At 40.2% G+C, this 22,729-nt stretch overlaps 1 protein-coding gene across 1 annotated transcript in view; it reads right to left on the bottom strand.

Moving 5' to 3' along the window:
• Positions 1–22,729, bottom strand: part of LOC120958544 (5-hydroxytryptamine receptor 1) — a 71,922-nt gene that overhangs the window by 20,250 nt on the left and 28,943 nt on the right. Inside the window, exons 2-3 of the mRNA XM_040381422.2 lie at positions 11,662–12,023; positions 11,470–11,586 (exon numbers count right to left, since the gene is read on the bottom strand). Of these exons, the coding sequence (XP_040237356.2) occupies positions 11,470–11,586; positions 11,662–12,006 (462 nt within the window). The 5' untranslated portion in view covers positions 12,007–12,023. The remainder of the gene's footprint in view (positions 1–11,469; positions 11,587–11,661; positions 12,024–22,729) is intronic.

Raw genomic sequence — 22,729 nt, 5'->3', positions numbered from 1 at the left:
ATTACAAAATTTTGAAGTAACTCCCCAAAATTCAGCAGCAGCAGCGTCAACTTTACACTTTTTTCAGAATGATAAATAAGAACAAGATAGTTTAACCATTACATCGTTTGCTTACATGGTTTCCCTTCACACAGTTCTCCTCCTTTTTTCTCTCACCTCCAACTGGAAATAGAAATAAATCATTCCACACTTGAAGCCTTCAAGCCGAATGTCTACTTTCCGGCAGGAGCCCGACCATATCCGTGCTGATAGAACGTGCCCCATCATTGTCCGTGTTCCGTGACCGATTAATCCATCATACACGTGCTGGATGTAACCCTTCCTTTTTTGTGTGTGTGTCTCTCTGTGCCCCTCAAACGCATGGCAGGAAATGGGATGAAATCGAAAAGCTCGCATCCGGACATCCGGCGAAGCGGCCCGGAAAAGTCACAAGCCGGACATTCTAGCGACAGACAGGCGACGTCATGTCATCACTCAGAGCAGAGGTTAATAAATTTTGCAGAAGCGGCAGCAGCAGCCGACGAAGGCTGTGCAGGGGTGAAATGCTCTTTTTTTGCCCGAGTCCTGGAATCATTCACAGCCCCGGAGTGGGTTTTGGAAGCTAGGCGCTCAAAATGAAGGGCAATTCATCTCGCTGGTTCGGGGTTCCGGCAAAGACGAGCTAGACGTGATCGAAGATGAGATATGTGGGAGGTGTGAAAGAGACGAAGGGGCATGCACACACACACACACACGCTTGACACGGCCGAATCTGTGAGCCCCGGAGGTACACACGCTCGAACAACTCATTCGTTTGTCGGGGTGTCATAGTGATAAATACGAATCAGGACAATATTGTTCACATTAACTATGATTGATAGTTGTGCCCGGCAGGGCGAATCCTGCACGTACCATCTGACGATGGCTGGCTTTTGACGGTTTGTGTGTGTTTTTTTTGTGTAGTCGGCCGTTCCGTTCAGACAATTTGACTGCTTTTGGCTGGTTCCGTCGCAAATGACGCCAACATCGATTCGATCGATTTCGGTCCCAGTTCAGATTTCTAGTTTTTTGTGCTGCTGCTGCTGCTGCTACTGATACCGTTGCATTTGAGTCGATTGTACGGTGTTCCGCGGAACCAAACACACCCCTTCGGCGAACATTTAGCGAATTTGGCGAAATGCTGGAACACTGTACGTCCAGCCTGAAGCAAGCGGACCGAACTCAACTAGCACAGAGCAGCAGCACGAGTCTGAGCTGTTGGCACTCGTTCCCGGAAGTGGAACGACGCCCAAGTGCACCGATCGATCTGAAAGCGATAGTGGCGTCAGTAATGCGACCGTCACACCGTCACTACAATGTGCTACAAACGTGTGTCTCCCTACCGTAGGCTTCAGTGTAAGCGTGTGCGTGGTGGCCTGGTGCGAACGCTCTCGAACATGATGCCGGAAATGTGTAGCCGGAAAACGTGAAAATGCGTTGTTTACGTTTGGCATCAAACGTGACCATTCACCCACACACATACACAGAAACAGCAACATATACACGAAAGCATCATCCATGCTTGTGCTCATCCTGCTCTGCCGGTCGTGGTCAATGAGCCAAGCAAACGGAACAGCTTCCACCATCACAATTGGTTTCGATTGGGCACGAATGGAAGGTTGTTAAACTGTGCCAAGACAAAAATGGAGCCCCAGTTTTTATCCCCCCCCCCTGCCCCTGTGGACAAAGAAGGAAACCATTGTCCCAGTCGGCATAGCTGGGCGATCCCTCACATTGTCCGAATTCTGTTCCGTTTCGTTTAGTTCCCGTGCCCATATTGTTCGTCCCGGGGAGGCGTTTTCATTTGTCATCGTCATCAGCTAGCGTGCCGTAGGGTTGGTGAGGTTGGCGGGGATCCCGTTACATGGTCACTAGCACACTAACACGAGCGAAAGGATTATCAATAAAAATGTACCCACCCGTTCGGGTCAGCGAGATGACCCAACCGGGGGGGAATGTTTTACGGGGCGCTGTGGCCGGTACACAATTGGAGCCGGTCGGCCTGTTTTCCTTTCTCCTGTTTGCTCGGCAAAACTGTCCGTACAATTTTTGGGGGTCGTGTGATGTAATCCAGACTGTGTGTTTGTTGTACGATTTCGAATACGACTTTGTGTTGAGGTGTGATGGTGTTTGCTTTGTAATGGTGTTTGGTGAGTTAGTTTTAAAGTAACCCAGTGACATAGCAGCATTTAATGCCTGGCTTGATGAATGATTGCTGTGGCGGGGTGAAATGCAGTATTTAGTAGATGTTTCTTGTTTTAAATTTAAAGATATTTGTATTTCAGGTATGAGGATTAAGGTAATGAACAAACATACGTTTATAATTGCAAAAACACCCAATCTGTGCATTTGTTAACAGATTTTTAAAGGGTCATCCAAAGTAATTTTTAGAGGATCGTTTAGCGAATTTATGGTATAAAAATACCCATTAAATACATGTTTTTTTAAAATATACTTTGAACATTCATCATCAAGATCAAAGTCACATGGTCTGTTCTACAGAAAAGTATAGATCTAAAAGTGTTATTGAGGAGTAAATTTGTCCTTTTTTTGCCTATTTAATTTAATTTATTAGTTTAACAAAGAGAGCAATCTACACTAACATCTAACATATTTTAAATTCAAATTCCTATATCAATCCTATCCTAACGAATCTTACAAGAATACATGGTTTACCTAGCCAATCCGGCATCGTAAAAGCTTTATCAGTCGCCTTAAATATTTATTCGCGCAACTTAAATCCTCAAAAATTGGAAAGTAATGATTCATACTGCACAAAGCCCGAATAGAGCTGACAATTATAACATTGATTGTAATTATTAAGCTTACAAAGCATCGTTGAAATAAAGTGCTAAAGCCAATAGGAGCCGATTGCCAATGAGCCATTTGGAGTGTTAAGACTCTTTAGAAGTGCATTTCATCATGAAAACAATAAAACAAATTTGCTTACGTAGCGAATTAAACTTTAATATCACATAAAGGGGGCCTTCGCGATTCTAGTTAGTTTTTTGTATGGAGTTTGACAATTGGAGGCTGAAATCATGTAAACACTCCATACAAAACCACACATAAAACTAGCCTGCAATTTTTAGTCTAGATTATTCTAGCCTTAAAGCTAAAATTAGATTCGAGTACCTGCTCGAAAACACGGGTTTGTTTACATTTATCCCAAGGTGAATTAAAGAGATCAGGTGATGCAATATAGAATCAAAGTGTATGTAGTCCACGTGGTCTCTTAGCCTGTTTTTATAACCAATTTTGAGTATCACTTTTTAACAGAACGAGTGAAAACTTTTGCTCAAATAAGCTTTCTGGAGGCTTGACGAATACTCAAAACACTCTTAAAATTTTCATTCAGAAACAGAAACGATATAAATCAGCCTTTGAAATTCATACACCTTGGGATTAGCCCACCTGTATATTATACTCACTTAGATAGCTGCTCGAAAACTGCTAAACAATGCAAACAGCTGACAGGCTGAAATTTCAGCCTACGAACTTAAAACGGAAAGGGCTCCAATGTTTAATTTAATGTTATTATGTCAAAACAAATTGAGCGTTCTGGGATGCATCAACGGGCCCGCATTATTCCAGAACATGGTTTCTTTACCAATCACTTAATCCTGATGGTTTTGTTTCATATCAAGAGAAGCCAATGATGCCAACATGATTAAAGGTTAAATTAAACGTATCAATCAGGATATCGAATCGCATGATATAGTTTGTCACTACATGTCTTGTCATTATTACTTAAACAACTTTTTTGTAAGAAAGGAAATAATATACATATATCCATGGAATGCTACAGATGCCTCTTCAAAGATTAAGTGGATTGAGAATGATCCTAGAATTATTTTGAAGAACAGATTAACTACTAATTGAAGGTTAGGTTCTGGTTTTAGAATAAAGCTGAAATAAAATCAGTATGCTTTTCAAAATTAAAAAAAATTGCTCTAGTTTTATATAATATTCAAATGTTCCCCTCATAACACAACACATTATTCACGCAGAACTCAAAACATTATTCAGTACTTTGTAAAAGCGACTAAGACTTTCAGTTTAATTTAATTTACTGCCAAACTTTGTAAGAATTAATGAACTCAATTTATTACACTAACACTCCTTTCGGATTTGATTCTGGTGAAAGTATTTATCCTAGCAATTCTGCTTGCAATGCAATATTTACCCCTTTCCTGCTCTTTCTCTACCAGCACTCCTCACCAGGAAAAGTCGGTAGATGAGGACACGAAAATGTCATCACGCTTAATTCACCACAGCTCATCATTTCTGCTCAAGTACAGACTTTTCCATCGCTGTGAATTCCCTTCATCTCTCTCTCTCTCTCTCTCTCTCTCTCTCTCTCTCTCTCTCCCGTTGCTCAACCCCCTCAGAAATGGTGGGCGTAAAACTGTCTCAACCAAAGCAAAACTAACAAACACAACGGTGCTGGAGGAAAGCGCCCGAGCGCCGAAACAGAATGCGAAGTGCATTAGTTCTTGGTGCCATTTTTGCCTTAATTAATCTATAAATCCTTTCCCGCCCGCTTCGGGCCGCTTACACAGGGTACCATTTGATAAGCAGAAAACAATCCGCACACCCGATCGGTGGTGCTGTGTCGCATTTGCCGCATTTCCTGCGCCACTAAGCGCTCACCGCTCACATGGCACTGACCGGCCGACAGGGTTCCGAGCAAAGCGCTGGCCGATGATAGCGCTTGGATGCAATAATTTGGTACGCTTTAATTCCTTGCGGGATTTCGTTCGTGCCGCTGTCGCACTAGCGAAAGAGGAAGCGGCAACCGTACCGGGCCGGGGCTGTAGATTCTTGGCTTTTCATAATCATTTGCCAGCAGCAAATCATGGCTACGACTACGTGCTCGGAAATGATAATTTTATGAGCTGCACAGATTCGGCCATTTAGTGACCAGCATCGTTTGTCGGCTTTAATTTGAAGTTTTGGTGCGTGGTGTGCTGCTGGCGCAGGGCAGGGAAAGTGCGATAAACGTACTTCGGAAGGGCCATGCATCGGTAGCATGTACGTTACAATCTACATGATAATCTGTATCTGCTACGGTAATGGTTGTTCGTTCATACGTTCGTTACAGTACCAAAGTGCAAGTGATTGTATTAAGTTGCTATTCAGGATGGGAGACAGCAATTGTGCTTGTTTATTGAGGTAATGAATATAAATGAGTAAATTAAAACAATTAGTTCATAAACTGTTAATAAAAATATGTAGGGATAATTTTTGTTGTTGTTAAAATTTCTATGAAAATCTTAACATTTAAATAAATAATTCTTAATAAATTAACAGTATTTCTTTTCGGCTTACTTGACGCAACTTCCACTGTCGATCATGGCCGGCTTAACTAAATTAGGAGCTAAGTTATCTGTAATATAGTAGTGTATCTAAAGAAGATAAATAAGTTCTTTATGGTGTGCTAAAGCTATTCGAATAGAGACAATAGGCCCGATTATTAAACACAAATTGTAAAGACAAGTTGTCAAAATCGAAAGATTTGTATTATGACATCCGTTTGTGTTGTGTGTTGGAAAAATAAAATTTGACGAAACACAAACTCACAAGTACACTGCCAAGATATGTATTATGAAATACAAACTGAAATCCAAAGCTGTCAAACTGCTTTCCGTCAGCTTTTTCCAACTCCAGCCCGTCAGCGCCAATCTCAGATTGTTTAACCGACACAACACAACAACAAAGTTGTTGCTGTTGCATCCACGACTAAATATAAATATTTTATTTCAGAAATAACCAAATTTTATCATTTTAAACAAAAAATATCTGTACTGCCTAATCCATAAAAATGGCAATATGCTGGAGATACTGGTAACGTGCTGCTGTTTTGGGTTAAGAAGCTGCTGTTATTTCCATCCTCTGTTGTTGTTCGATGGTAGTCGAAAGATGAAGGGCTCACGCACCTGGTTTGCGTTCAACAGTAAAGGATTCCAGCAACTTCTTCAGTGAGTGACTGCTTCAACAACAAACAGCATAGGCACTTGTAATTATCACATCTAACACTTTTAGGAATAACAAAGACTCGGAGGGCTCGATTTCCGCCAGAATGTCAAGGAAAATTTCCTTCGACACACGAATTTTTTTTCTTAAATCTGAAATTAACAACCACGAAATGAAACATGTATAACACGGTTTGCACATATGATCCACATGCTCAACTCACGCTTGGTTAGAAAGCTGTAACGGGTCGACACAAACACAGCAGTCGGCGCTGTTTTGCCAGATCTACCGTTATTTCTTCTTCACTGCTGTCGTCACTTACGAAGTGGGAGAAAATCATTTCGATGTTTTAAACAAGGATTGTTAGCTTGATAAACGATCGTGTCTTAAATAAACTTGTTTACGTTTTTTATTTTGATTTTGAACATTTTGACACATCGACAAAGGCTTTGACACAGCTTTAACGAAAGAAAAAAAATTAACGAAACTTGTCTATCACAAGAACGGTTTCAAAATGCATATCTATTTTCCGTTTGTCTTGACGCACTTGTCTTGTGTCATTTCCGTTTGTGTTTAATAATCGGGCCTAATATTCTTCTTCTTTGGCTCAACAACCACTGCCGGTCAAGCCCTGTCTGTACCACTAGTGAGCTTGACTCTCAGTGACTTATTTATTACCATAGAAGGATAAGTCCTACGTATGGCGGCACGGTCCATTTGTGGCTTGAATCCATAACGGGCATGTTGTTAAGTCGTACGAGTTGACGACTGTACCAGGAGACTGACTGTATAGAGAGTGTTGGAAATTGAGATAGGCAGAACACACCGTTTATTGGGAAATGAGATAGGTAGAACACACCCTTAAAGTTGTGGCTGAATCAGATAACCCAGTAACTAAATTCAAATTGGAAAAGTGCATAATTGAATAAGAATTATAAGAGAAATCGTATCCATCGCTTGCAGAGCACGTAGGTTCATGTTAAGAACACCACGAAAATTACAAATACATCAAGATAGAATTACCGAGCATACGTACTAAGATCTCTATTCAATTGTAAGGTGAGCATTGCACTTATTAGGAAACATGATTCCTATTTAAAACGACAAGACCTTGAATTCACACCAAACCACCACCACTTATCTGTGGTTTTCATTGTGATTTTAGAAGACGAAGAGATCAACGATGCGGCTGAGTTGATGTTAAAAACAGATTCTTCACATTCCTGGTATATAGCAAATTGAATTATAATGTCGATAGCCTTTGAACATCTATTGAAATGGCTTGAAACAAATATTTTTTTTTTCTTAGATAACAATCTTAATTAATGAGGTCTGATTTAACTATTGCCTAATGTGTAGCGTTAAATGCAACTTAAAATTAAAATTGACCTGCATTAAAGCCTGCCACTTTGGTTTAGGCCATGTATTTTATGTCAGATTGTCAGATTCAATATAATAGTTTTATTGTCAGATTCAATATAATAGTACAAAAATCATGTTGGTAGATGGAAGGAACATGGTCGCTGATTGTAATTCCCTAACTTTAACAAAATTTTACATTCTTTTTTCCTTTACCAAAATGAAATCAGACAATTATCAGGCACGTATTATGGACGCAGCTATCAAAAGCGATAACATGTTTAATGTGTAACGAACAAACCTATCTACAATACATTTAACGTACCAAAGTTACGTCTGCATGGCAAGAGCGCTCTCCTACCACCACTTTTCTCCACCAATCGTTCGGCACAATCTTCATGTTGTATATTGATTAACCTTGTGCCCGACTAGCCCTAGCAGAACGAAAGGGAGAGATTGGAACGAATCGCACAGCCCAGTGCCCTAAAATCGAACAGCCGTAAATCAAATTTTAATGTTGTTTCGCCACCATTTAACGTGCCACTCGTGCCATTCGCTTGCGTATCGTGCGTTTCTCACCGAGTTTGTTTGTAATGGGCTTTGGGCCAGTGTTGTTTTTTTTTTTCGTTTACTTTCCACTATCAGCGCGCAAACTTTTACGGCTTCTTTTTCTATCTCGTCGCCCCCCGTTTTTGAGGTAAGATAGGCGAATCGTGAGGGGAGAAAATAGACTAGATAGGAATGCTTTCCGAGTGTGAAAAATTGATTGCTCCTTCGGGAGCATCAGGGCCGGCGGCGCGAATGAAAGTTGCAGTCCGGCCAAAATCTGACATTCAGCCGGCCCGAGCGCGAATGTCTAGCATGGGAGCGTAAACAATTGATTGTTTGATTATACGATAAAGAAAAGTGACATAGACGTGGAGTCATGACAATGTTTTTTTTCCCTCCCGCAGGGTTAGGGATATACATGTGATAGGAAATAGAAACGAACAAAAAAACAAAAAAACAACAGCCACAAACAAAAGCTCCGTGTTGGATGTGTGCTGAGGAGATGAGTGTAGAAAATAGATCAGGGAAAAGTAAATCGAAACGCTAAATAAGTAAACCCACCATGCTTTGGTGTGAAGCGGAACGATAAGATTAGAGTCACAGAAAGCGCAAAGTCAATCAACTTTCACTTACACGTCGCGAGCGAAATCGCTGAAAGTGGTCTAAGCAGTGTGATTCCCGTAATCACATTACGGAGTGTTTCGTTTCGAGATTTGCCGTATCGTATCGGAAACGACCGTGTCATCCAATTTGGAGTGGATTTTTGTTGTTGTGTGAATAAGAGTGTTTAGTAAGTTGATAGCTAAAAATAGACATGGCATCGCTTTGTTTATGTTGATAGTGTTTTAACACACGATGGTATGATTGGGATTCAGTCAGGAATTTTGATTACTATATAAAAACCTACAGTTGTATGTGTATAGAAGCTCCAAAGCTTTTATCAACAAACATTTCTACATTAAATATGTTCTTAAAATGGTTTTTAAATATCTTTCTTAATTTTTTATTTTAGTATAAATTGATATACTGAAATTCAAGCAGCTTCTTTGTCTTTGCAAGTGTTAAAAATAAAAATATACGTGTGATGGAGGAGTCCTGATGCTTTTTAAGACTTGTGGGATGATTGTGATAAAGCTGTCACCTTTCTAAATATTATGGGATGCGATGTGGGTTTGATGGCGCTCATATTGAAGCCAAATGTACTATTGAATTCACACAAAAAAGTGCACTATGTACTTAGACACAGCATTTTAAAAAGAAGATGGTAGTTTTTAAAAATCATTTAATAAAAAAGGATTAAAATTGTCTTAAATTCTACATAATCTCTTGAAACACAAGATAGAATTTTCTTTTCCTGACATTACTGGGTAAGAAAACCATGGTACAACCTCTTTTAAATAAAAGACCAGGCGGCTCCATTGCCTTCGCACAACATTGTTGTGATAAGAATGATTCTTTGTCATCTGTTTAGGATTTAAATGCGCCAAAATGTAGGCAATACGTGAAATTTGTTGTATACGTGAAGTAAGCCGTAAAACCAATAGCAGCGCCATCTCGAGGCAATGACACAACTATTCCACACTTCGTAGTAGCGCCATCTACGTGATTAGTTATGCAAATCATGGGTCAAAGGGTGATGTATTGACTAATAATAAGGAAACATTTGTATGTTCACGGAAAGAGGGGAAATTAAGCCAGCGTACAAACCCCAAAATGTAAACATCGCTAACGGAGCACAGCACTTTGTAATAAGTACTCGAAGAAATATATGCAAAATTCAGTTAACAGCACAGATTGCGGAGTCAGAATTTATTGTTCTACATCTTCAACTCACCCAGCTGGCAAATCTTGTACAGAGTCCTTGGCGGGTAGCTCTTACTTGACACTTGTCAACGCTCTCAGGTGTATTTGGTATCGTGCTGATTTTTGCTCCCTTTGAAACTTGAATCGCGAGTTTAAGGTAATCTAGTGTAGGGCGCAATCCTACACATCATCTATAATACAATTTTAACCAGCATTCAAATGAAACTCCAGAACTTTTTTCATTCTGGTTTGGATTTTTTCTCATTACAGTTTTTCATTTTTCCACATCTCATAAAAATACAAAAACTGTGTAAATTGATTGTTCCTTGAGAAAAAATAAAATGAAATTTTTGCAATTATAAAGCTTTTGTCTACAGCTAAAAAAACATGCAAAATTTTTCACTCTATCAATAAAATCTTCTATCAATAAAATTATTCACTACTTAACTTAATTTCAGTCATTCCAGAACACGCAGTTTCAGTAATTACGTAAAATGTTGTATAAACAATCCCTTGAGTATGCCTTAGAGACAAAAATTGATGCCCACTGTCAAAAATTTGTGCCTTCGAGGCAAAACTCGTGACACGTTGTCAAAAATTGGCGTCTTCGAGATAAAAATAGGTGAGTTAGAGTCAAAATCTTGCGGCAACGAATACAGTCGTTGTGGTGAAATGACAATTTACTATTATTTAGCATCGTATAATTTGAAGCAACTACATAACTGACACCATTTTACCACATTACACGACAAGCCAATTGATCGATAAAATGCAATTTAAAGAATAGCTAGACAGCTCGTATTATCGATGCTTTCTTAACATTATTATCCCCTGTATTGGTGTCTGTTGATTATTACGAAAATTGCCATCAACATTAAGCTAGTAACTTAAGCAGCTTATTATCACCTCTGTCGCTCGTTTGCTATTGTTCCATCGCTTGATGAACCCGAAAGACAATAGAAAGACGATTGTAACAGTACGATGATAAAGTGGCAGAAAAAAACTCCACTTCTCATGACGAGAAAGTACGGACGCTCACCGTGGCAAGGATAAATATCTCCAGAAAATCGCATCACCGTCACCACAATTCGATAACGAATAGGACGGGGCGGACAAAAACAAGACATGGAACCCGCCCCGGGGAAGGAAAAGAAATTCTTCATCATCAACGACAGCGCTGTTTGGCGAGGGGTAGCCTGGAATGCTGATGAAATCGACCGGACATTGGAGGATTTATGAAGGTTGACGGCGCACGGGGCACACCGAGCGTTTGGGGTTCGGGCGTTTTTTTTTTTCGTATGCTTTATTGGATTGTGCTTTTGTTTGTTTTTCGGGTCCTTCTCCGACTCGGTGCAACCGAGAGCCACGCATGAAACCAGAAAACAAACATAAAAATAGCCTCAAGAACACTTCCGCTCGCGGCTAAAGAGGGATGTATGTTATTGAGATGTTTGATTGTATTTTTATTGCCATTTATCAAACACAACAGCAGCACAGCCCCAGGAAAAGGGAAGAGAGGTCGAGTGTATCGAGTGTATACAGCACTAGAGTGTAGCGTAAACATTTACGGTCGATTTCATAAAGCCATTCAATGGCTTAATTCAGCACGGCGACCACGACAGAGGCGGCAACATGGGGCGATGTGAGACTTTGCGAAATTCTGCCTCTCGTAAAGCATACGCTAAGACACCTACAAGCCTACAAGACCGGCTCGACGACGGGATTTGCTTGGGCGGAAACACGGTGAACCAGACTTTCACTCACCTTTTTACTGGATCGCTTATGATATATCCGTGGATGTAGCACGCACAGATAGCGGTCGACTGCCATGCACACCAATATAACAGCACTTTGTTGTGATAAAGCTCCTCGTAGTAGTGCCTGTATGCGTGAGGGAGTGGGAAAAAAAAGTTCTTAAAAGCTTAGCAAGGGCACCTTCAGTGCCGCGTCGGTTACCTGAATTTGGCAGAAGATTTCCCCGTAAGGCCAGCAGTGTAGTAAGGCAGGTAGGGCGCTGAACGGTATGATCAGCAGCCCAATGGCCAGATCGTTGAGGGCCAGCGACGTCAGCAGGTAGCGGGGCTGTGGATGGATGTAGGCGGCATAGCGGCGGCTGTTGATCACCAGTATCACCATCAGATTCGCACTGATAACCAGAAACGTTAGCAGCACGATAAACAGTGCCTGCAGCACATCGAACGGGCCGATCTGGTGGAAGAAGTGGCCGGCGAACCGGTTGTGGGTGCAACTGATATTATTTATCGCTGGTGCTACTAGATGTTTACCAGCCTTCAGATCCATTACAGCGGCAACATTATCTGGCAGGAGTTGAGGAAAGTAAAAAAGAAGAGCAAACAAATAGAAAGCCTCATTGTGTTAGATGATAAATGACTGCGTGACGGTAGAGGTTTTTATTTTTATAAAATGATTATTATGTACCAGATTAGCTGCTGTTAATGTGCCCCAACATGATAGTATTTTGTGTTTATGGTGATTTAAAACTGAAAATGAATACACGCATTAATCAAGATTCATTATATGTGGCTAATGGATGACCGTCATGGTGAAAATACATGTTTTCGTTTTTAGACTTTAAAAAATGTGCTGCAATGTTTTGTCGTAGCAAATCCGTGTGAGTTGATACATGCTCAGAATTTTTTTGCTACTTTCTTTAAATTGTGTCTTATTCGGTGTTATGGTTTACTGCATTTGAGATAATCAATACAATTCGATAATTTTCAACAAGGATTATCTCAAAATTCAACATATCTGGTCAAGTCTTGTATTTTAAAGTTAAACTCAAAATGCATCGTCATGAAGCCCTTATTATAAAATCGTTTTCTAGAATATCTTCATAAAGTTCTGCCATACGTTCGCTACACTCATAAAAAAAAATTTGTGATAATTGTCCTTCTTTTAAATTGTTAAAAAATACAGCCAAAAATGTGATCTTTAATTGAATTAAAAATAACATGCAATGAATTGAAGTTGGTAAATTCATCTTTTGGAGCTGTATTGGTCTAGTTGTATTCTCTTTTTTCGCATATATTTGGCAGAAATGTCACTATAATTGTGAAACATCAGGCGCCTCCATTCGTACGAGCAACTAGGCGCCTCCACCACACGTTGGAAAACCAGGCGGCTCCATTTAAATAATAAAATATAATTTTAATGTAGTTTGCTATGCTCAAAATTATTCGTTTATATCAAGAGAACTCAAACTCATCAGTAAAAAAATATATTTCTCTAGAAATCATTGTCATATTTGCTCAAAATGTAAATCACCTTGATTTGGTTGCCGTGTCACTGATTTAATTCATAATCCGTGCAAACTCACTTAGCTTCTTTTAAACACATTAAACTTTATCCAGGTAGCTCAGGAAAGGTGTTCTCGGGCTGGCCCTAAAAAACAGGTTAAAGTTTGCTCACCGTTGCATAGAAATTAACCAGCACCTCTCCATCGCTAGCCCATTTGCCCTTGGGTTCATTTGTCCTTTTTCATCAAACAAACCAATTGGTCCCTTTTTTGATGCCCGAGACGTCTCCGTCCCTGGACACACTTCACCACCAGTGCCACCAGGCAACCAGTTTACAATTCATTTCAGCAGCATCATTAAAATGGAAGCTGCTTTCTTGTGGGAAAGCAAGCAAGACAAAGTGAGTGCGGAGGAAAGAGAGTGAAGCAACGAGGAAAGAAGAAAGAGCCCCACCCAGTTCGATGCATCGTTCAGCACTGGAAAAGGTTTCGTTTGGTGGTTTTGATAGCACTGAAACTGACCAAATTTGACGAAGGAAGAATTGACCCACATCGGGGGGGAGTGGGAAAATTTGTTACAACCAAAACGGAACCTTTTCGGGGTGGCTTGGATGAAGTGGCAACGATTCACAGGGCGGCTACAAAAAGTGCGTAAAGATGACCGAAATCATTAGGCGAGGGTTCGTTTTGATTGAGTTACACGAGCCTCGGGGCGAGTTTTAAAGTGTGAAGTTGTAGCCGAGTTTTCTAACAATCAATTATCAATGCTCTACGGTGCGATAGGGTATTGGCAAATGAATTGGCCTTGATCATATTTTAAGCAGTTATTACAGATAGCAAGAAAATGAATGTTATTCAAAGGACCCATAGCTTTATTCACTGAATAGTAAGCATTTGAAAACTCGCTGTAAAATTGTTTAAAGTTTGTTTACCCCATTGCGAAACACAATTGATCAAATCCGAGCCAAACGAAACGTAAACAAACAATTTTTGAGTAAATTTTCAAATGCTAATTTTCAGTGGATAAAGCGAGCTATCTATCCAGAGACATATCATTCTAAAGCTTAAGTTCTCATCTTTCCGTTTTTAAGCATAAAATGCTTCAAAATGTACAAACTCATATGGAAAACATAGGCACCATAGGGCTATCAAACTATCAATATTGTACCAGTATTACCGCAGGACTCCACACAGCATAACACGGAGCGCAACATAACAACTGACAACTGCCAAACGCTTCATAAAACGCTTGAGAAAGCAGGTAAAGCGTGTTATGCGCTCCGTGTTATGCTGTGTGGAGTCCTGCGGTTAGAGTATTAAGCAAGGACTTAGAAAGAGAACAGGTCGAAGCGGTTAGAGTAAATTGACAGAAAGCCATGGGAAAATTTTGACAGTTAAAGTAAACATTGTTTATGTTTAGCGATGGACGTTGCGATGGCGTGAATGAGAATTTTGTTCAGCATTTTGCATACATTCCCTTTTAGAATTTTATAAGAATTAGAATCCAATTAGAATATTACATGACTGATACAATTCAACGATCTCATTTATCATTCGTTCGCGGGTTATGAGCAAAGGACGGTATGCATATTGTACCAGTGTGTGCCGATTGGATGTTTCATTTTACTCTCAGTGTTTGATTGAAAGTAAACAAGACTTCTTTTACACTGTTGAAACATGTACTGTGCTGTTTTATGCCTGTTAAACTTTTCGTTCTTCCAGCAGGACCGTTGCAAACGGTAGCGATTCGTGGTCACGGAATGGCAAACAATTAAAAAGGTTATCCATGGTTCTGAATACAGAGAAAAGTGTAATTACTTCTCCTTTATTCTCCAGAAGTGATTGACCGCAAGAAAATTTGACCAATATAATCTTCCTAATAGTAAATTTGCCCACTTTTCCGCATTAACTATTAGCCGTTTGTTTGTATACACTTTTTCATGAAACTGTCAAAAGCGAGCTGAAAATGGCCACCTAGCAACGGGCTTTGCGTCGACCTGTTCTCCTTAATAGATCTTGTGTAAAACCCTGTTTTACAAAAATGGAACTTAGTGAGTGAACTAAAAACAGTACAATGATTAAAAAAATATGAAACAAGATTGAGGATGAACATAACATTTTGAAGGTTTCTATTTATTCTAAGCATAACTATTTTGAATAAAATAATAAAACGATCAATTTAATCATTTGCGCATCGAACATGAAATAAAATTCTGCTTTATTAAATATAATCGTTATGTTAATAAAATTGGTACTAAATTCAAAATAACAATGTATTTTATGTGTATAAAAGAAGAACTGTTCGACAAGATGCCCATAAAGTATTGTGCGTAATACGAGATTAAGTCTATATTTCAAATCTTAAGTATTCATTAGATTACACTCAAAGTGTTGCTGCATAAGCGTACCCGTAAGGCCGCAAGCTCTCGTTTCACTACCCCGCCCCAAAAAACTCTCGCTCACCAACGAAATCTCAAGAAAACTTTATTAAGTCGCTTTACCCATACCAAACCACAATCCGAGCGATTTTGTGTGTCTAAAATAGCTTTTCAAACTTTGTCTCCCGCCGGGAAGCAGCCGTGCGGCGTCATGAAGTCATGAATCCCTGTCTCCACCGCTATCTATAATAAGCAGCCTGTGTCACTTGTGTCTGTGTGGTTCTTCAATTCCCCCAGCATAATGTCATCAACTTCGCCAGAGCCATAATCTGCATCCAAATAAACAAGCACCATACAGCCGCACAGCACACAGTGCTGCCAGCCTTCCACTTAACATAACACGCTACACCGTAACCGAAAACCGTTACCAAAAGCCGACCGACTGTACAAGTAAAACATTTTATCCGATTTAGGTCGCCCGTCCCCTCGACGACGACGACGACGACGATGACGTCGGCTGTGTTTCCTGGTGCTGGTGGTGACCTTTTCCCTGTATACAATCAGCCCATGACGTCTCATGTGTATGTATCAAAAAAGCAACAATGCATCTTCTGCCAGGGATCTGCTCTGCGCTATCATGCTAATGTCCGACCTGTTGGAGCGAACCGTTCCAGCCGGAACCGTGTTTTGCCTTTTGGGTGTGTGTGTGTGTGTGTGTGTAGGATGGTATGCAAGGACGAAATAACGGTACAGTTATGATACCGAGCCTTCCGAATGGTAGTGAAACTTATTTCTATTTTAAGACAAAATGTTGCCATGCACAGCACAGTGGGAGGAAACTGCATCGTCGTTGGTATTGATTTCTACTGATTTTAAAATCCATTTCCTGCTGAGTTTTGATTGATTTAAAATCGAATAAAAACCAATATGAATTCTTCAGAACTTGTTTTTTTTTTTTAATATTTTTTATCCTTTATGTCTTTCAATGCACTTGATGAAGTACATGTCACTGTAAGTCTACTAATAATGCAACAGTACCCAGAACAGAGAGTCCAACGGCTGGCAGGAGACATCATGCTAACTGGATTTGGTTCTGTTTCATCTCTGACAAGACAAACCACACACTCTGGCGCGCTTATGATTCTTCAAAGCTTGCTCCAAAAACATTACCCTTGCGAGGGATGAGCCTTCTGCGAAGCGGTAGCGTGAAAGATGGAAGCCAAATGACGTCGAAGGTTAAATTGTGGTGTGTGCCAGTGTCAAGGTAGGCACGCTCTCGCAAGCTTAAACACTGTTTGCGTAGTGCTAAATGATGTGTTTGTGGAAGAAATCAAATGCAAATAAAGACGGGAATGCCGTACTCAAAGGGCTATTACAGTGCACGTCAGATACCACTCAAAACAGTAACTTTACTCTTTAAACAGAGAAACAGTTTCGCGCAATTTCCAAACAACCAGCAGCAATGTAAAACTATTTTGTCAGAGCTTGATCAACAACAAAAAATAACTACATAGCCCGTGCTGTAACGAAAACAAGCCTGGAAAGTAGTTGGTGGTGGTGGTTTTTTTAATGGGAAAACATTTTCATTAGTTATGCGTCCACTTTTCCGGGGACAAATAATAGTGCTCCAAGCTCACACACACTGCATACACAGCGGGAAATATATACGGCACAAAAAAGGGGAGAACTAGACACAAATTTTGCAAAGCACCACTTCAGGCGGCGCTCTTGAAAGGACAGCAACGACAGACAGTGTGTGTGTGTGTGGTGAGATATTAAAGAGCGATCGCCCTGCAGAAACTGTTGCTCCAGCCAGGAACCAATTAGATACAGATACGGAACGGTGTGTACACGAAACAAAATGAAAAACCGCTGCTATATTTACGATCGGTGTGGAGTGTGAATAAATCAAGCACAAAAGCTCGGATAAGCTGGAGGGAGCTTAACAAAATGGTTGATAGTATGCGTGGAAGAGTAAAAATGCTAACTTTAGTTTCATTTGTTAACGTAACAAAGTGAAAAGCTGTAGTAGCGACGTAAACGGGACAATTTTATCTAAATAATATCTTTTGATATGTATTTTGTAATCTGGATCAGCTACAAAATAAAATAAACAGACTCAAACGTCAGTGCGGAAATATGTCAAAGGATGTTTACAGTCAGTTAGCAATGTAAGGAACATTATTAAGCGCTCGCGAGATGTTATGCAATTGCTTAATTACATGATATTGTTTCTTCTTCTGTGGCACAACAACCGTTCTCAGTCAAGGCCTGCCTGCACCACTGGTGGGCTCGGTTTTCAGTGACTTACTTATTTCTTATAGTCAATCCTATGTATGGGAGGCACGTTCCATTTGGGGCTTGAACCCATGACGGGCATGTTGTTAAGTCGTACGAGATGACGATTGTACCACCAGACAGGCCCATTTCATATTTACATCCCAATAATGTTAAAAATCTTTCATATGGGTTTGAAAGCCATGTTGGAAAGCATTTTCCAAGTGAAGTGTACACAAATTCTGGTTGGAAAATAAGATATAATTAAGCTATTGAAAAAAAGCATTTCTCAAGCGGTGAATAATGCTGTCTGCAGAGGAAAGTGACTCCAAACATTCTGTTCCCAAATTTAAAGTATTTTTAAATTTAATGGAAAGTGAAAAATAAGGATAAAATAAAAATGATAAAGGAAACATAAAAACGATACTAAAATTATACGGTCAAGCTATGTACATTGAGATTTACAGTCGTTGCCACCTAATTTGGGCTCTAAAGCATCAATTTTTGACTCTAACGCACCTATTTTTGTATGTAAGTCATAAATTTATGACTCCTGTAGGAATCATGACAATTTTACAAGATATTTAAGCCGATTTTTAACATTTGTTATCCTACATGTCATAAAAAATACAAAAACTGTGTAAATTGATTGTTTCTTGAGAAAAAAAATGATGAAATTTTAGAAATTCTAAAGCATTTCTTCACAGCTGAAAATACAGCTGCCATATTTTTCACTCCATTAAATCTTGCAAAATTGGCAAAACAATTGTTTTATTTTAAATTCTATCAATAAAATGATTCACTACTTAACTTAATTTCAATCATTTCAAAACACACAGTTTCAGGAATTACTGAAAATTTTGTTAATAAAGCGATTGACTCACAGTCAAAAATTAATGCTTTCGAGGCAAAAATGGATGCGCACTGTCAAAAATTGATGCCTTCGAGGCAAAAACCGTGACACGCTGTCAAAAATTGGTGCCTTCGACACAAAAATAGGTGAGTTAGAGTGAAAATTTAGCGGCAACGACTGTATTGAAAAATATACACATAAACAGAATACTTCAAACTAGAAAGTAGAGATATTGCAGTTTAGACAGCGGTTCTCAGGTTGATATCATTTATACTGACTTTAAAGCAGCCTTTGATCGTATTCCTCACCCTATCCTTCTTGCGAAGCTATCCAAAATGGGTTTCATTGACTCACACATTCGTTGGTTTGATTCGTTTCTCAGCAATCGCTCTTTTCGTGTTAAACTAAACTCCTGTTTTTCCAAATCCTTTCCATCCAAATTGGGAGTGCCTCAAGGTAGCGTGTTGAGGCCTTTATTGTTCGTTTTATTTATTAATGATGTTAACTCAGTCATTCCACACGATTGTTTTCTTTGTTATGCAGATGACCTAAAGATTTTTAAATCTATATCGTCTGTTGATGACTGCGTATCGCTCCAAAACACCCTCAACCGATTTGCATCATGGTGCTCATCGCACCAGCTAGTTCTATACCCGGAAAAATGTCATGTCATGTCCTTCAGTCGTTCACGTTGTCCCGTTACGACTGCTTATAACTTCGAGGGTATAGCAATAAATCGTGTACTCTCGGTAAAAGATCTTGGTGTAACTTTCGATAGCAGGTTATCGTTCCTCGATCACATTGACGTTACCGTTAATAAGGCTCGTAAAACAATCGGTATGATAAAACGTTTTTCAATCCGCATAACCGACCCTCTGTGTTTAAAAGCGTTATATTGATCGTTAGTAAGACCGATTTTGGAATACTGTGTTGTTGTTTGGTGTCCCACCTCATTTACATCGATTGACCGCATAGAAAGAGTGCAGAGATCATTTACTCGGTATATTGTCAGCAAAATGCCCGGCTTCACGTCAGATACCCTACCGGACTATGAGCAAAGATGCCAGCTGTTGGGTCTGGACTCATTGGAGAAACGCCGTCACATTTCCCAAATAATGTTTGTTGCCTTACTCATATCTAATGCTGTGGATTCACATATCATTCTTTCATCCCTGCATTTCTATGTTCCAATTCGTTCCTTGTTGCTCCTTTATTACGCCTTTACGCCCTCGTGCTCCTTTATTTGTTCCAAATCGACGCACTTCAGTTGGTTTAAATGACCCTTTATTACGTGCTGTGAGATTTTATTATCCGAATATCATACGTATAATGTTTAATGATACGGCCCACCAGGCCGTCCTTACGAAAAATAAAAAAAAAACGTATTATGTCATGAGGGCATAGTTTATCCCTTAAGTCATTCATTTTTTACATAAAACTCGTCTATTCTTTCCATTGCATAAGATATTGCAGTCATTCTTCACAACATTTCTGTTTTGAAAGTAAAAAAAAACCTTTCCTGATACATTGTACAGCCATTTAAACGTTTTATCGTTTATTGCCTGTGATTAATGAATCCTTTTTTCACGAATCTTTTCATGACAAATTAACTATGATTGAAAAAAGGCTCTCAACCATTAAAAAAAATTCATACAACAATGCAAACAGAGCCAACAAAAAACTAACAGTTAATGGTCACATATTATTCGTCAAACAATTGTTAATCGTATATCGCTGCTCCGGTTAGCTTGAAGTTTGATGATGATGATGATGAAAACGAGCCCAATACCGGGCGGAGGCTGAGGTCTGCCCCCGTTAACGGTTTTCTTTCACGATCGATTCGCAAATGATTTATTATTTATTCCACCTTGTCTGTCTCTTTCTCGCACTACACCGAACAGCAAACCGACAACACCACAGTGGCCACTACATCCGCCACTACGCTCCGGGCTCTGTCGGTTGCTCGATTATCCGTGAAGCATTTCCTGTACGTGTGTGTGTGTGTGTGTGTATACATGTGTGTGCACATTTCGTGCACAGGCGTTTCGTGTCGCGTTTCCTTTTCTGCACCATGAATTGTTGATAGGAAGGTATCAATTTTGCGAGCAACTATTCTGCACAAAATCGGCAACAAGCAACACGGCAAGCAGTGGGAAAACACGGTGCAAGATCTGTTTGAGTAAACATTTTATCACACACATACAGAGGGACACACACACAAACACACACCCACACACACACACACACACACATACATATACACAACACATACGGTGAGCAGAAGCTTAGCGAAGAAATGGAATAATGACAGCATTCGGTAAGTGGGTTTGTGTGGGTTTGATGGGCTTGTGAAGATGTTCGGAGAAATGCTTTTTTTGTTGTCGTTGTTGTTTCCCATCGTTTCCGGCTGTGTTGTACACGTTTGACGTACAATGCAGAGTACTAGTTTTGCCCCCCCCCCCGCTTCTGCTCTTCCCTTTGCACTGTCCCGTACTGTATGAATATTCAAGGAAGGAAAAATCGAACACAATGTCACACAAAACTTATCCAAATCCAAAAGACTACAAGCAGTGCCTTCTCTGCTAATCTTTTTTGTTGTTCCATTTTCGTGCATCTTAAAAGCGAGACAGAAAAAGTGATAAAAAAAAAAAGATGGAGAGCTAAAACAGATCACATCGTGTCTTGGCGTGCGCGCGCGTGTCGTTTGCTTTTCCTCGCACAGAGCAAACACACAAAGAAGCAAAGCGAATCGGACGCCCGGAAATGGCAGACGAAGTGTCTACTATTTTCAGACCCTTCTGCGAATCGATTCTCACTCTGCCGCGGCACCGAGGATAGGGGAGGAATATTGGCTTTGGCAGGCAAAATGATCTGTGAAGGAACGTATTTTTATTTCGATTCGATTAAGCAGGTTTTCATTTCATCGCCAATCTACCTTGCCGCCAGCAAACGTATCGCCGGAGAAGCGTGTCCTTTTTCGGTTGGGTGGGATTGATCGACAGGATTGAGCTGCGTGTAGTGCCCCGGAGGCAGGTTCTTAATTTCATGCGGCAAAGGCATCAATGTCAGCCGGCGTGAGGAGGCATCAGTTTGCTCATTTTGCTTTGTGTGTGTGTGTGTTGCCACCATATGCGTTCGTCCCTGTTGAAGGGTTTCGTTAAAGGGTTACGGTACGCTTCAATCGTAAGATGCTTGTCGTTCTTCACCGGTCGCTTAGCAATTTTCCCCACATCACAAGCAGCTAATTCTTCATTTCCCATGCTGCTCTTTTTTGTATGTTTTAAACCAGCGCTTGCAAAATCTTTGTTTTTCATTCTTCCTTCTACTCCTCCAGTAGCAGCCAAAAAAAGAAAACACAGTAAACAGCATTTTTTCTGCTGCTCAAGATTCCTAGAACACTAATCCGTGCACGAAGGAAGGCAGCGGTCGTGGGCGTGTGTAGAGGAAAATAAATAAAAGAAAAAATAGCGCCCTGATCGATCGCATCAGCATTCGCATTCCGATTCCGGAGCATCTCAGACATTCGGCTCGACGGGGGTTCGGTGACAGGACGGGGCGGCTGCGGGAAGGGGGTTTTGTGTTTTGGGCCCTCACCCAACATCCGTGGGGCATCGTTTTGTTAGAGTCTTCTTTATCATGGTTTTTGCTTTCCTTCCGCACACACAGACATCAATACAGGCTCCGTACCGGTGAATGGTTGTGCTGGTGGTGATGGACTTTGTAGAAACACCCTCGATTTGATTCACGGACTATGATGGAGCCTTTTTTTTTTTGTTTGTTTATTTGCTCGAGACACTGGAGCGCACTGAATTGAAGATTTATCTTTGGCTGGTGTATTGTGCTTTCGTTGTGCTTTACGGGATAAATAAAAGGATACTTGTTTATTTGCTTTGTTGTTTGTCCGTAGCGTTACACCAGCTGTGAGTGCTTTTTTCGCGAAATGCCTTAGGGCGAGCTGTTGCATGTATGTAACAATGCATTACATTTTTTTCTTCAAACGAACTCGAACGACTGCAGTGTACACTAATGACGTTCGATTGTAATTAATCATTCATGTGGAAAATATTGCACACATTCCAAACGAATCCACATTAAAGGTGCGCTGAAGGCGTTAGAAGATCAAACAAACACTGAATCGTGCACCAAAATGTGGCAACCCGTGGCCATGCCATATGGCTGTACATTACATATCAAATCGACGAATGTTTCTGTACGGCTGCCTAATTTGAAAATCAAATATTTATGGTTTTGCGCGCCTTG

This window comes from Anopheles coluzzii, chromosome 3, assembly GCF_943734685.1.
Source record: "Anopheles coluzzii chromosome 3, AcolN3, whole genome shotgun sequence".
NCBI classification, from domain to species: Eukaryota; Metazoa; Arthropoda; class Insecta; order Diptera; family Culicidae; genus Anopheles; species Anopheles coluzzii.
This window is presented reverse-complemented; position numbering and strand designations above follow the sequence as displayed.